The sequence below is a fragment of the Tachypleus tridentatus genome, chromosome 8 (genome assembly GCF_004210375.1).
Source record: "Tachypleus tridentatus isolate NWPU-2018 chromosome 8, ASM421037v1, whole genome shotgun sequence".
NCBI lineage: Eukaryota > Metazoa > Arthropoda > Merostomata > Xiphosura > Limulidae > Tachypleus > Tachypleus tridentatus.
Window position 1 is genome coordinate 14,403,614 of NC_134832.1, and position 14,380 is coordinate 14,417,993.

The 14,380-nt window shown below is 33.3% G+C and overlaps 1 protein-coding gene across 2 annotated transcripts in view; it reads right to left on the bottom strand.

The window, feature by feature from the left end:
- Positions 1–7,705: 7,705 nt before the first annotated feature.
- The window catches only part of LOC143258563 (uracil phosphoribosyltransferase homolog), a 46,820-nt gene continuing 40,145 nt past the window's right edge, over positions 7,706–14,380 (bottom strand). The window contains exons 7-9 of one of the 2 annotated variants that reach the window (XR_013032357.1): positions 12,860–12,958; positions 9,853–11,789; positions 7,706–9,546 (exon numbers count right to left, since the gene is read on the bottom strand). Coding sequence is in view for 1 of the 2 variants with exons in the window: in XM_076517705.1 (XP_076373820.1) it covers positions 9,440–9,546; positions 12,860–12,958 (206 nt within the window). In the remaining variant the exon portion in view is untranslated. The remainder of the gene's footprint in view (positions 9,547–9,852; positions 11,790–12,859; positions 12,959–14,380) is intronic. The other variant, XM_076517705.1, reaches the window with a different exon arrangement.

Below are 14,380 nucleotides of genomic sequence, written 5' to 3' on the forward strand. Positions count from 1 at the left end.
TCACATTATACACCCCCACGGCTGGGAGGGCGAGCATGTTTAGCGCAACGCGGGCGCGAACCCGCGACCCTCGGATTACGAGTCGCACGCCTTACGCGCTTGGCCATGCCAGGCCTTTGTAAAACATATTGTTAATTCTTACACTCGAGAATATTTAACAAAGTTAGGAAACAAACGGGAGTTGCACAATACACATTCAACAACACAAGTAACATACATTTCAAAATACATATTTAATTCAAACAAACATATATATTAAAATATTAAATCCGTTACATAATTAAGTCATCTGCTATTTATTCCCCTAACTCAATGATATAAATCCTTTTATAAAGCAGCAGCAGCATCCTCTTCACAACGAGCAACACCGAATACATTAATATTATTAGCGAATGTAATTTACTAACTCTTCCTTCACCTGTATCAAAGATGCGAATCAGAGAGCAAAGGTCCCGAGTCCTGATGTACCTCACTTGTAACATTAATCCAGTATGACTGAACTCCAGTTACAAAATCCTCTGCTTTTTTCCACTTAACCACTGTTGTGTCCAATAAGCTAACTCATCTCCCACACTGAGATAATTTTGTTTACAAGCTTCTACAGAGCACCTTGTCAGACGCTTTCTGAAAACCATGACACAATAACTCTATAGCCTTACCTTCATACACCCTTGTGCAAATTAATTGAAACAATATTTTCAGCATGGCGGCCAGTGTAGGCTCGCTGGACCCGCTGATTTCCTTTAATAGTCATACGACGAAATTTTGAGGAATATTACGTCATGCGAAATTGCGTTAGAAGGGCAAGGAGACCAGTCAAAAAACAACTTCTTACCAACTCAATGAAGAAAAAACGGTATCAATGGGGTCTGAAATATAAGAACTGGACGCAAGAACAATGGAGGAAGGTGTTATTCAGTGACAAGACTCATCTCTTCGTACAGGGTCAAAGAAGTCTGCATGTTTGCAGATCTCCAGGTGAAAAACTTCGAGAATCTCACATCAATCAGTTCGTAAAACATCCCTCGAAGAAGTTTTGGGGCTTTTTCAGCTACTATGGCGTCAGAGGCTTACATATCGCAGAAGGTATAATGCGAGGACCACAATACATCGAAGTTTTGCAGAGAAGAGTCGTTCCAGAATTGAAAAAGATTTCCAGATTGATCTGGCATTTTTCAGCAAGATCTGGCTCTGTGCCACACATCGAAACTTGTGAAAACTTTTATGACTACAACGCGAATAAAGGTGCTGGACTGACCTGGAAACTCTCCGGACTTAAATCCTATTGAAAATATCTAGGAGATTTGTAATGAAAGACTTCGGGGAAAAGACTGTACTACGAAAGATAAGCTAATTGAGGCCATAATTGAGGTGTGGTATTGCGATCCAAAAATTAGTAAAGATTGCAGTCAACTCGTTGACTCGATGCCAAAACGGATTAATGATCTTCTGAAAAATAAAGGCGGTCATATCTTGTATTAATTTGAGTAATATTTGAATTCTTAGAAATAAAACGCAAAAAACTGAAAAAATCGTACTTTTCCGTCTTGTTTCAATTAATTTGCACAAGGGTGTGTAAAAAAGTAGTAACCTTTTCTATTTTTGTATTGTATCCCGTTTTACGTCCTAGATATCGTAAGTATATTCTGAAAGATAAACATCAAAATATAATGAGAAGGGGTAGCTCTAAGATATACTCTTCAAAAAAAGAAACGCAAAAGACAAAATTTGAGACATATTGTTAAGAAGTTTATTCCGGGTAGTTCTGTATGACATGTGTGAAACTTTGCACATTCACTGCTGAACATGCAAAGTCTGCAAAGGCGAAGTCCACGCTCACAAGTTGAAGTTTAACGTCACTCAACGTCAATAACGAGTATGCCCCCCGTAAGCATCAATAACTGCTTAGCATCTCCTGCTCATGGAAGCGATGAGATGACAAATCACATCCTGTGGAATGGCTGTCCACTCAGCCTGCAAAGCTGCTGCAAGCTGAGGTAGAGTCTGCAGTTGAGGTTGTTGCCGTCGCAGACGTCGGTCCAACTCGTCCCAATGATGTTCGATGGGGTTTAAATCTGGTGATCTGGAGGGCCAGGGAAGAACGTTGATGTTGTGGTGTTTCAAGAAGACAGTGGTGAGTCGGGCTGTGTGAGGACGGGCGTTGTCATGTTGAAAAACGTCGTTGACGTTCACCATGATGGGTTGCACATGGGGCCTAAGAATCTCGTCGATGGTTGCGTACGGTCTGATCGGAAATCCTACGCAGCCCTTGTATGGTTGAGGCAGTAGACGTCGTAGTGGTGGTCCTATCCCGAAGGTGGCGTAACCGGATGTAGCGATCTTGTGCGGGCGTGGTCACAAGTTGATACATGTTGTTGGTGACGATTCCATAGCCTTGTGATGGTACTTGGGTGGACATTCACAGCTCTGGCAACATCTGATCGAGATTCGCCTGCTTCCAAGCGACCAATGGCATTGTTGCGTTGTGCTCCAGTCAGTCTTGGCGTAACTGTATTGCGTGTCGGTGGCTTAACACTGAGCTATGGAAACTGAGAACCCGTCACTTTTATAAGGATTTTGCACATGTTGCACTTGCAGAACATGCAGATCTCACAAACAAATTTATTGGACACGAATGCCTTTTGGCGAAAAACCCGATGTTTTCCTCCGTTTACAAAATGCACAACTTTTATTGTCATTTTGGTCTGACAATCAGTGCCTTAACACGTGTTACATCACATACTCTGAGCTTGTAACGTTATTACATATATTTCTCTTGAAAATTACAAAAATGTCCCTTTTGCGTTTCGTTTTTTTTGAAGAGTATATATGGAATAGGTTTGTTTATATCCAAACAGATGTAAAGCTTTTTGTTAATTATATATAATATGAGCCTAAATAGCTTTATTAGAGCCCATAGGGCTGTAGTTATCCCACTCATTTTCCTCATAAAAGACCCAAGTGCATTATTAAACATTAACTTGAAAGTATGGATTTCTATATTTAACTGCCTGATGACTTACGCAATGGTTTTATTTACGGGTTGAATGAATAATCTACTTTGTTTACTTGTCAAAATCTTCAGCCTCGTTCTTGCGACGACCTTGACACTACAAAAGGAGAAAATCGTGCCCCTGCCTATTTGAACAACATTAAAAACCAAAATCACACCAGAGTAGGATGGTATTGATCATTAAATTGGCAAGTATACTGATCTGTCTGTTACAGGATCTAGATGTTTTATTCCAGTGCGGACGTCTTTTTGTATTCACTCAATCTTGTTATTATAGTCCTTCTGTACTTTTCGTAAAGCTTCATAGCTACAATTTATTTTTATTCACAATTCGTCTGTTAATTCTGTTTCGTTGTTTTGTAATTCCCATCTTAACTTCTTGATCTTTCCCAACTTTGTCTCTTTCGTCTTTGTCATCTTTTCATTTCATCACTTCCAACGAATTTTGATCACTTTTTAAATAGCGACAAAAATACATGATACATATAATTTTATCCAAATTTTCTAAAGGGAAACCTAAAATAGAGTGTTTAACACTTTGTATAGTATCTTTAACGAGTTTTACAATGTTTTTCAAACAGTACAGATACAGCAGTTTTAACAAAAATTAATGGGGGAAAAAAGCAAAAAAAAACACCTAAAAACAAAACTAAATATAAGCATTGAGTGTGTGTTCTCATTGAAAAGCCACATACACAGGGCTATCTGCCGAGTCCACCGAAAGGAATCAATCCCCCGATTTTAGCTTTGTAAATCTGTAGACTTACCGTTGTACCAGTGGGGGTCTGAAAGCACTGAATTAAACAAGATATGCTTTAGAGAAGCGTTAAATATTACAATACATATCAAAATCGTAACTAAGACCTATATGTAAAAAAAAAAAACATTAATTTTATTCATTTTATAATGAAACATCATTTCATAAAGGACCCACCATGGGTATCAAAATCCAGGCTTTACCATTACAAGCCTTCAAATTTCCGAAGGGGAGGAACAAAATGTATCACTACACTGTAATCCCTTACTTAGTGGTTAGACTTATATTATAACCACTAATAGAGTTAAGCATCAACATTTGTAACAGCTAATTTACACTTCGATGAAACTTAATACAACTAGTAACTTGAAATTCATGAAAGTTCCTTAAAATTTTTGTCCAATTATAATTCAAGCTCTGCCAGTTACAAAAATTGAGGTACAGGTGTTCTTCAAATATATATAATTAAACTATACCGATGCGATGCGATATGTATGAAATGGGGGGAAAAAACAACAAAAACAAGCACACCTTATAACTGGTTATGGACATGTAGAAAAAAGTTGTATTGTCTGGGGACACATCTAAAAGATTTGAACCATACAGACCAGTCTTGGCATGCTATCTTGGTAGTTCAAAAGCAAACCAAATTCCTACCAAACTTTTCCATACATTAAAAAAATAAAATTTCGTAGAATAACACTATATTGTTACTGCAGTAAATATTTTAAATAGTTTGGTTTGAACAAAACTGACACCACGACAAAATTCTATTATATCAAAGATTATAAATAATATTTTCTGCGTTTTGGCTTGTTTCCCATAATAATTGAAATATACATCACTAAAATATCCACCTACAATAACATCAATCATTTTGATATGTTTTGATATTGGGATTTTGGTCTTTATCAATCAGGGATGGTCAGGTATAAAAAATAAAGATATAGCTACTGTTTTTTTGCTCTTTTCTAATTCACACCATCTAACTTCCAGTTTATACTAGGATTAGAATAAGAACTTAAGTATAAATTAGAGTAAATCACAAGTAAAATATTTTAGAATATTTCTTGATTTTGATGTGGAACATAGTTTTCTGTGGAAGAAAAATTCAAGGTTAGTATTAAATTTAATGTATTAAATGCACCACATTTAAACATATCTACTGTATAAAAGGCTACTTTGAACAAGATGGGAAGCGACTGCTTTGCCATTTCTACAAAGTTTCACAACTCTACTTCTATACCTCCTCAACTACAATCCATTTCCTGTGTTTTAACAACAGTTTTTCTTTGAGATATGAATAATACTAAAAGTCTTTGCACAGATTTTGTGCTTATTTTCTGCCAAACTATATTTCCCAAGTTTTAAAAAGAGAAAAACTGATAGAGGAATGTAGTATCCTTAAAATAGCCTGCAAAACGTTTAAGGTAAGACATTTAAAGTGCATTACACAAGCTTTGAAAAAAAAAACCAATATGGACTGAAAGTTCACTTTTACTTGAAGACTTTTCATAAAATCTGTCAGGCTCTTGTGAAGGGCAGAGCTGGATATGAAGTTTGTTGCTAAGAATAATAGACAAACTGTCTATCTGCTGAATTTTTAATTATACTCGAAAGTACCGTGAATAACACAACACAAGGAATTTTAAAACTCTCAAAATATTTAGTTTCAAGCAAAGGAAAATTCAGAATTGATCAAAAATTTCAATGGCATAAATATTTTATCAAAACTTATTAATTCTTAGTTAGGCCACAGCCAAACTCTTATAAAAAAAATGGGATAAAATGCACCCCCAAAATATTAATTAAAGCAACAGTTAAATTTCTAACATACCCTAATACCCTCCCCTTTATTATAAAACATAATGGTTACAGTATAATATTTACAACTAACAGGACCAGTGTTTGTTTTTATCAAAATAATCTTAAATACTGAAGCTGTCGTATAAGTACTACAACATAATTTGATTCTTTGTTTGAATACTGCTGTATGCAATTATGAACTTGAGATAAACATCAGGAATATAACACTATGTAATAAAATGTTTACTTTTTCTTGTTCCTGGGCAGAAAGTGTTATTTCCCAATTGTTTATGCCTAAAGTAAATGGAAAAGAACCATTTTTCTTTTCAAACTTTGCTTTTGTGACCTGGAGGCATATAACGAAAACAGAATGGGAGACTATATTTGGAGGCTGATACATGAAAGTGATTTACAGTACAGTCGCAAATCTTGAAAAACTACTCGCTTCTAGACATTTTTGTCCATTTTTGTATAACTTTAGTATCAATACATGTACATCTTTATTCATATCTTGTTTTATTCAGACCTTACGTAAACGAAAAGGTGCAAATTTGCCTATTTTTCATAATTAGGTTAATTTCTAAACTTCATTATTCAAGTCACAAAAGCAAAGTTTGAAGAGAATAATGGCCATTTTCTGTACTTTTACAACATAAGCAATTAAGAAACAAGACATATTATCCAGGAACAAAATTTGTGTTACACAGCGTAATTTGTTTTATTCTAAAAGTAATTATTTTCAAAACATGGAAATGCACAAAACTAAATTTTAAAACACAAAATAAATAATTTCACTTTCTTTTGTACATAAAGGATTAATTTTCTCAAAATAAATAAAATGTAATACATTACTAAAAAAAGATTCAAAGCTTTTCCAGTCTACAATAAAAAACACAAACATCAAATGCAATGCTCCACAATTATATTAACCTATAATTTTATTTAAATAGGGGAAAAAATAAAGTTATTTTAAGTTTATTCTTGCAATAGGAATACATCAGTGTAATATATTTAAATACAAACAAAAAAATGGATGTTGCAATTAACTTCATGTATGAAGTTTTTTAGAATTGCATATTCATGAAAAATTAAGGAAGCAAAGTCAAGTCTGGTAACAAAAAGACTGTCAAGAATGATCCAAGGCCTCTATGACGAAGGTTGAACAAAAAAGACTCAAGGGCCAATAACAAACAATCTTTTAAAAATCAGTGATGTCGAGAAAACCCACTTGTAGAGAAATATATATGCAAAAATGGGTCATTTGGGTTGAGAAAATATTTTACATAGAAGAGTGAACAACGTTTCGACATTCTTCGGTCATCGTCAGGTTCACAAAATTAAAAAAGCCTTACTTATACAACAACTTAAACCCAAAATAAACCAATATAAAGGAACATCTTTATATCTATATTAATATAATAAAATAATATATTCAAACATCTAACACCGCCCTTTACATTCCGACACTCAGTTACACAACCCCTTTCAAACATGTGGTCAGCTTCCGGTCAGTTACCTCTTTCTTTGTGAACATGACGATGACCAAAGATCGAAACGTTGTTCGCTCTTCTATGTAAAATATTTTCTCAATCCAAACGAGCCGTTTTTGCATATATAAATGTTTTAAAAAGGCAAATTTTATTATCACTTCTTCAGGTTTCAGAAGTGTAGTATAGTAAGGCTTATGAATAATATGGTAACAGGTGTCCATTACCCAAGCACAATATGGACCTAAAATATTGCACATTTTATTGTGTTATGACAAGATTTTAGAGCCACAATTTAAAAAAAAACACTTTCCTATCTTCATTAGCTGAAGAAAGGTTAAATGTAGAAACAGAACATGTATAGAAATAGTGTGTAAAATTCAAATTTGGAAATGACAAAAATTGTAAAGGTTGTCCAGTACTCATTTTATTTCAAAAGAAACATCGTCAGCCAAGTAAATTATTATAAAGCAATTAAGTGTTTTTACTTAGAAACTGTAAAACAAACAAACAAAAAATTTAATTAGAAATGAGTGAGGCTAACGTTTACCACTTTTCTAAAAGATAGCTACTAAGAGGGAGGTAAAAGTCTACTGTAGAGCAGGTGGACAGCATGACGTAACTTTAGACACCAAAACAGAATAAAGCAAGGTAAAAATATTTATTAAAAAACAAGATCAAATTTTACATGTTATAATTCATATAACACATTAAGATTCCTACTCAGAAATATACCTAGACAGCAAAAAAGTTCTTCCTTTGTTGAGAATATATAATGCAAACTGAAGTAAATTAAGGATTGTCCATTAGAATTGATGATTACCTAGAGCACTAATTACAGCAGTTATCACCACAAAAAGAATCAGTTAACCATATATCAATAGGATTGGTCAATCAAATAATCATGCACATTTTGACAAAGCCCCATACCCAGGATGCATATATATTAATGTCAGAGAAATAATCATGTAACTGAAATTAGCATTTGTGATTTTTGTTATTTTCTGTTACACTGACTATCTGAGTCTTGAGAAAGTATTCAACTAGATCTATTAATGATCCTGACAATTAACTATCAAATTCCACTATTTCTCAGTATCCATGAGTTATCAAAATTACTACAGTGTTTGAGGAAACTTTTATCTACAAGACCTTAACTACAGAAACTATGTTTTATTTCAACTACAAAAATAATTTACCATTATTTTATCATAACTTTATCAGCTGATTCAAAACATTTGTTTATATCTTTTATACCCTGATGAAACTGTAATAGCAGAATGCAGATAAATATTGAATTTTTACTCCAAATTCAGAATAAAAACTGACATGTTTACATTCTCTTATCATTTTTGGATAAAATTTGATTTATCCTATTACATTCTTTCAAGCAAATATTGGAAAAATACCTGCATAGAGTAGCTTTAACACTTGCATACATGATTAACCATGTTTGAATCACAACAATCAACTCTATTTCAATAACAGTGTGGTGAAGAACAATGGTAATAATACAGAATTATTATAGCATACAGAAACACAAATGAACACATCATTTTAAAATATATTAAAATTATTTTAATTGGTTATTTTACCATACGCTCCAAACAGCATAAGAAACCATAGCAGCTTCAAAAACACAAAAGACCAATGATTTATGGTAAATACAAAACTGTTACTTAATGCATATTCTAATAGATTTTTTGAAGTTAAGCACAAAGCGACACAAGCAACTATCTGTGCTCTGCCCACCACGGTTATTGTAAGCCAGTTTCTGGTGTTTCAAGTCTGCAAATGTACAACTATACCACTGGGTGGGGAATATTCTAAGAGAAATAAGTATCTTTCAAATGGTACCTATGAAAAATACACATTTATAAACCACAAAATTACACTATTCAGCAATTTATGTTAATGTATGTAACAAATTTTTATTCATACAAGTACACAAGTTTACTAACACTCCAAATTTAATTCCCTATTAAAATAATGTCTTTTTTATTATATTTTATTATAACTTTATTTTTAAAAATTCTAAAATGTGTGTTTTTGTTTATTAGAAAATTAAAGTTTTAAACAAATATATACGTGTTATAAAAAGAAGGTGTAATAAATAAATTATACCAAATTCATATACACTAACTAAATGTGCAACAGTCATTCATGGCACATAAGAATGAAATAGGCTTAAGGTCTTAAACTGCATAGCAACTAGAAAAATAGCAAAAAATATGAAAATGAAATAGGCTTAAGGTCTTCAACTGTATAATAACAACTAGAAGAACTAGCAAAACATATCTGATACAAAACAGAACAAAAATTTTCAGACATGGCAATACTTCACTGAAAAATGTGCATCTCTCTCTCTGGTAGTTTTTAATCAGTTCCAAAATATTTTTGTCCAAAGTGGTTGGGAGCACTTGGGTTAACTTCTGATGTAAGTAATGTCAGTGCAGGAAAAGCATTCATCACAGAAGTAGCAGCTAAAATAACACAACAACAAAAAAGCAAAGTATATTTATTTACAAATATAAAAGGACAAACATCAAAGAGTAAAATTCAGCTTCAGGATGTTCCCTATATAATTCAAACTTCCATAAAAATTGCTACTTACATAAGTAGTTTCAAGCCCTTAGGCCTAATAAAAGCAAGCTTTACATATAAAAATCAAGAACTTGTCCTCTAATAATTTGGAACATTAGTTAATGAAGAAATTAGTATATATTACTAAGTATAGTATTTATAAAATATGAATGTACAACAACTATACAATGTAGTACAATAGTTACCTCTAGGTCCCACCTCAGAGAAGTGGGTTGCATCTGTAAAATATAAGTAATCTCACCCTCCAGACAGAACTGCACACAACATCAATTTTTGGAATTCACCACATGGAGATGGATAGAGTATATTTATTTGTAGATACGCACATCATCATCTCCCAAATAGGAGTGCACATAAGTTGCAACTCAAAATCACCCTTTGGGTCCCATTGCACAGAAATGGATTGCATCTATAAAATATAAGTAACCTCACCTCCAGATAGAACTGCACAGAAACTGAGCACAACATCAACCTCCTGAACCTACTGCAGCACACAGGTGGAGCACATGCTGTTCACACCAACAAAACATTTTGCTTCCATGTGATAAAGAGTAGGGTGGTGCCCTACTCTTTATTAAATGGAAGCAAAAATATTCAAGAAGACTCCTCCATGGTCCACCACACAGCTGCTTGGAACTTAAAAGATGCAAGGACTCCCATGCATCACTAGAATATCAAAGCAAACAAAACAAGGTTGGAAGTTCAAAAGAATACCAACATCACAGACAGTAAAGCAGTCAAAGGAACAGCAGGAATGAGCAGTTATCCCTTTCTTCTTTACTCATACAAGTCCATGAGTTAGTATGGTCCAGAATGGGCATATTAATGAAGTAAATATATCATGAGGAAAACCTATTATAGAACTTGTAGGACACGCGATCTGAAGAGTGTGCATTATAATAGGCCACAAGTACACATTATGACTGTACAAGCACAGATTTGACATAAAGCAAGCATACTTGGTGAGACAGAAGAATCTGAATCCTAAATGAAATATGCCCCTAGAATAAAAAATATATAGAAAAGACAATTTACCCAGTCATGGCCCAAAGTTTAAAGGAAGACAACAGTCAGAAGGCAGTATCTCGATAAGGAAAAAACAGATGAAAATGTAAGGCAGAGGCCACAAGGCTGACTGAATAGTTCCCCTCCAGTGGATGATGGAGATGAGATGCCAGAAAAAATGACAAAAATGCCTAATACCAGAGTTCACACTTAAATACAAGTACTCTGGAAAATCTCCAAAAACAAACACAGGTACATAAAATAAACCACAAGAAAATCACAACAATAATGGGAAGGTAGATGAACCCTGAAAAGACAGACTCTTTCCCAGAAAGATTCCAATAGCAACAATGTTATGCGTAAAAGCATAGGACCAAAGATGGCAATATCACCAATGAGAAGTAAGAAGAGAAAGTGTATATCCTTCCAAATACCCTCAGAGGGATTAATGGAGTGCTTTAGAAGAAGATGCATCTTTGAAAAGTACTGTAGGAGAGTTGTAAAGGTAAGACAAAAGTAGGAAAAATGAAGTGGAAGAAATGTATACAATTACCAGAGATAGCCCCCCATATGAGCAAAAGTGACCACTGCAGGGATTCAACTAAAAAAATTATTCAGCAGCTGATAAGCCAAATTATAAAGATCAGAAGTCCACAGAGGATGACGCATGCTAACACCAGCACTTAACTGAGAAATGAAATGTTTATCATGAGCCCTGATGTCAGGGGAAGAAAGAAAAACAAGACACTAAGGTGAGTGTCATGTTAAAAAAGAAACTGGAAATAGAACACACCTTGGAAAGTATATCCAAAATAACAGAGTCGAGCCTAGTAGATTTCAAGGAGATGCACGGGAAGGCACAACATAGGTAAGAGGAAAAAAAAATGTCAACATCCTTCTTTCCATTAACAGATTCAGAAAATACATGAGGAACCCAAATACTGTCAGGAGAAAAAGGATACTTCACACAATGATCAGTCTCTTGGCGAATAATAGCTGAAAAGTTCTCAGTCACATACCCCCAGCCATGAAGCCAATAACGTCATTTCAAGTAGCAGTAATAATATCAGTAGCTGTAAAACACAAACTTTGGTATTTGTCTTAAGCCATGAAGAAACTAAAAGAGAAAAAAATAAAAGCAATAAACAAAGGTAAGATATTGTGGCAAACTATTACAGACAAGTTAAATGTTGTCAATAAATAACCCAAGTGAACCATTAATATGAAAAGAAAAAAAATTAACACAAAATGAGCTCAAGTGTAAAATATCTGCACAATGAAAAGTGATAGTTCATCAGAAAGGTATAAAGGCCACATATGTCAGGAGAGTGTTCTGGATGATGATTTACATGCAAGATATAGCTGAGATACATTGATTGTAGAAGTTCAAGGCTTGTGACATGTGATAGGAAGCAAGTAACCCATCTGAAATAATGAGTTAAAACCTAAACTCAGTTACTGTAGACAACAGCTGGACTGATTTTTCAAAACCTCAAAAATTGCCCAATCAAATAACAGTACTGACATCTAATACTTCTTAGCCTTAGAAACTTTGCAGTTACAAATGCAGGGCCAAGCTTAGTGGCAATTAAAATCAAACCCAATACCCTATTACATGGTTTTGCACTTCACAACAAATGCAATGGCAATATTTTGGTTACTTTAATAGCTGAAATAATCAAAACCAATAGTAACTGAAAATCCTAATTTGGAGGAATCAATTGTTGGAATAATCAAAAACACAAATTTTGAGTAGTTGAATGTTTTTGCAACAACAATCAATCTACTCATAATTCCTATTAATCAGTACTTCTACATTACACTAATTGATATAATAGATACTCAGAGGTAATTGATTATATTAATTAATAAATTTAATCATTCAGCTCTAACACGTACGGCAAATACTACATTGATAGCTCTAATTGGGATCCAATATAAACTATCTGCAACTGATATAAAATTGCTTATGACCAAAAATTAATATCATCACATGTCATTACAAAGTCAATGTTACTGATTATGTACTTACACAGATTATCTACTGTCAATGTTTATGACTATAATAGACTTCTCTTTTGGGAGAAAATAAAGAATGAGATGAAAAATCTAGGAGGTACAGAAACCCATTGATTTTGCACCCTATTAAAGGTCAGATTTAAAAAGACAAGAATATTAAAAACTTACCATGAGGAGTACAAAACAGATTCAAAAGAATTATGTTTTCTTCTGGAACTCTATGTTCTTTCAATACCTTCACAGCTTTAATAACCGTGTTTCCTGTACCTATTTGAAGAAACAAAAAAAATTTGTTTTGTTACATACTACTATTTATATTCTTTCATTAAAAAATGAAAATGTAATAATACATAAATTCTATTCTCACCAGTACCACATAAATAATATGAATAGTTCTATTTTTATAAAAATGAGGCAGTGGCCTTTACAAAGATACATGGAGTAATCTTCCGCCCACCTTTTCATTTTTGTCTTTATGAGAGACTGAAATGAAAATTTAGATATGTTGGTGACAACAGTAACAATAATATAATAAACTGTTGCTTGTAATAATAATTTAATTTTATAAAAAAAATACCACACTAATAACAAAATTTGTAATTAGTTCTTCCATTCTGAATCTGAAAATCAGATTCATTATATGCAATGTACCACTCTCAACTTTTGTTTTTTTCTGAATGAAAGCTCCCCTAAGTCTTTACACTTAGCTCTGTTTCACACAATAAACTATTTGTAACTGAATAGTCACTTTCAGTTTTGACGTATTCTGATTGATAAGGCAATTCAGATATTATGATTAATAATCTTTATTGCTATAATTACATCTGACTGCAATTATGCTGGATCTCAAGTTGTTGAAATTGTTAGATGTGATACTGGCATCTGATGAGATCAGAATTTATTTCTTGTTAATAACAGTTACTTTGTAAAACATTACTTACCATGAATGACATTAATACTGTATACTGTGCTTTATCTTTTCCAGCATTTTCAACAGTATTATACTGGTATACAGATGAAAAATGTGATTAGAATAAAATTCCACTGATCACATTGCACAATTTTACATCAGTTAGTGAAACAGAAATATACCTTATTCAAACCATAATTACATTTCCTAAATACTGAAAGGTATACCGATACAGAAAAATTTACCCATAAACCTAAAAGCATGTTTAACTTCAAAGTCAGAATGCAATTAAATATTATTGTGACTGCAATACAGTACAAAATTGATGTTACACAAAGTTGAAAAGAGCATAATACAGGAAATCCTGCATAAAAATTAACAGAAGGAATGAATGGTGTTCAAAATAAGATGAATACCATAGACAAAGTCCGAGGTATTTCAAAATTGAGTTTTATTTGGTCTAACTCATCTTTATTTATACTTTAAGCCAAATCAAACCAGAATAAAGCAAGGAGAAACAGTAAAAACTGAGTTGAGGTAAGTACCTATCAGGAATACATTTTCATATAGGAAATTTTAACTTCTAATACAGTACTCTCCCTACACTCATAAAATTAATATGAATCTGGTGCAAGGGAAGTACAAACATATCTCCCAAAAACATCCAAAAGGCACCCCTTAATTAAGAGGAACAGATCAAAAGATCTGAGGAAGGGCACTGTACCACATCTGAGCTAGGTATTTCTTCACCATGGAAAATGAAGAGGTCAGAAAAACCA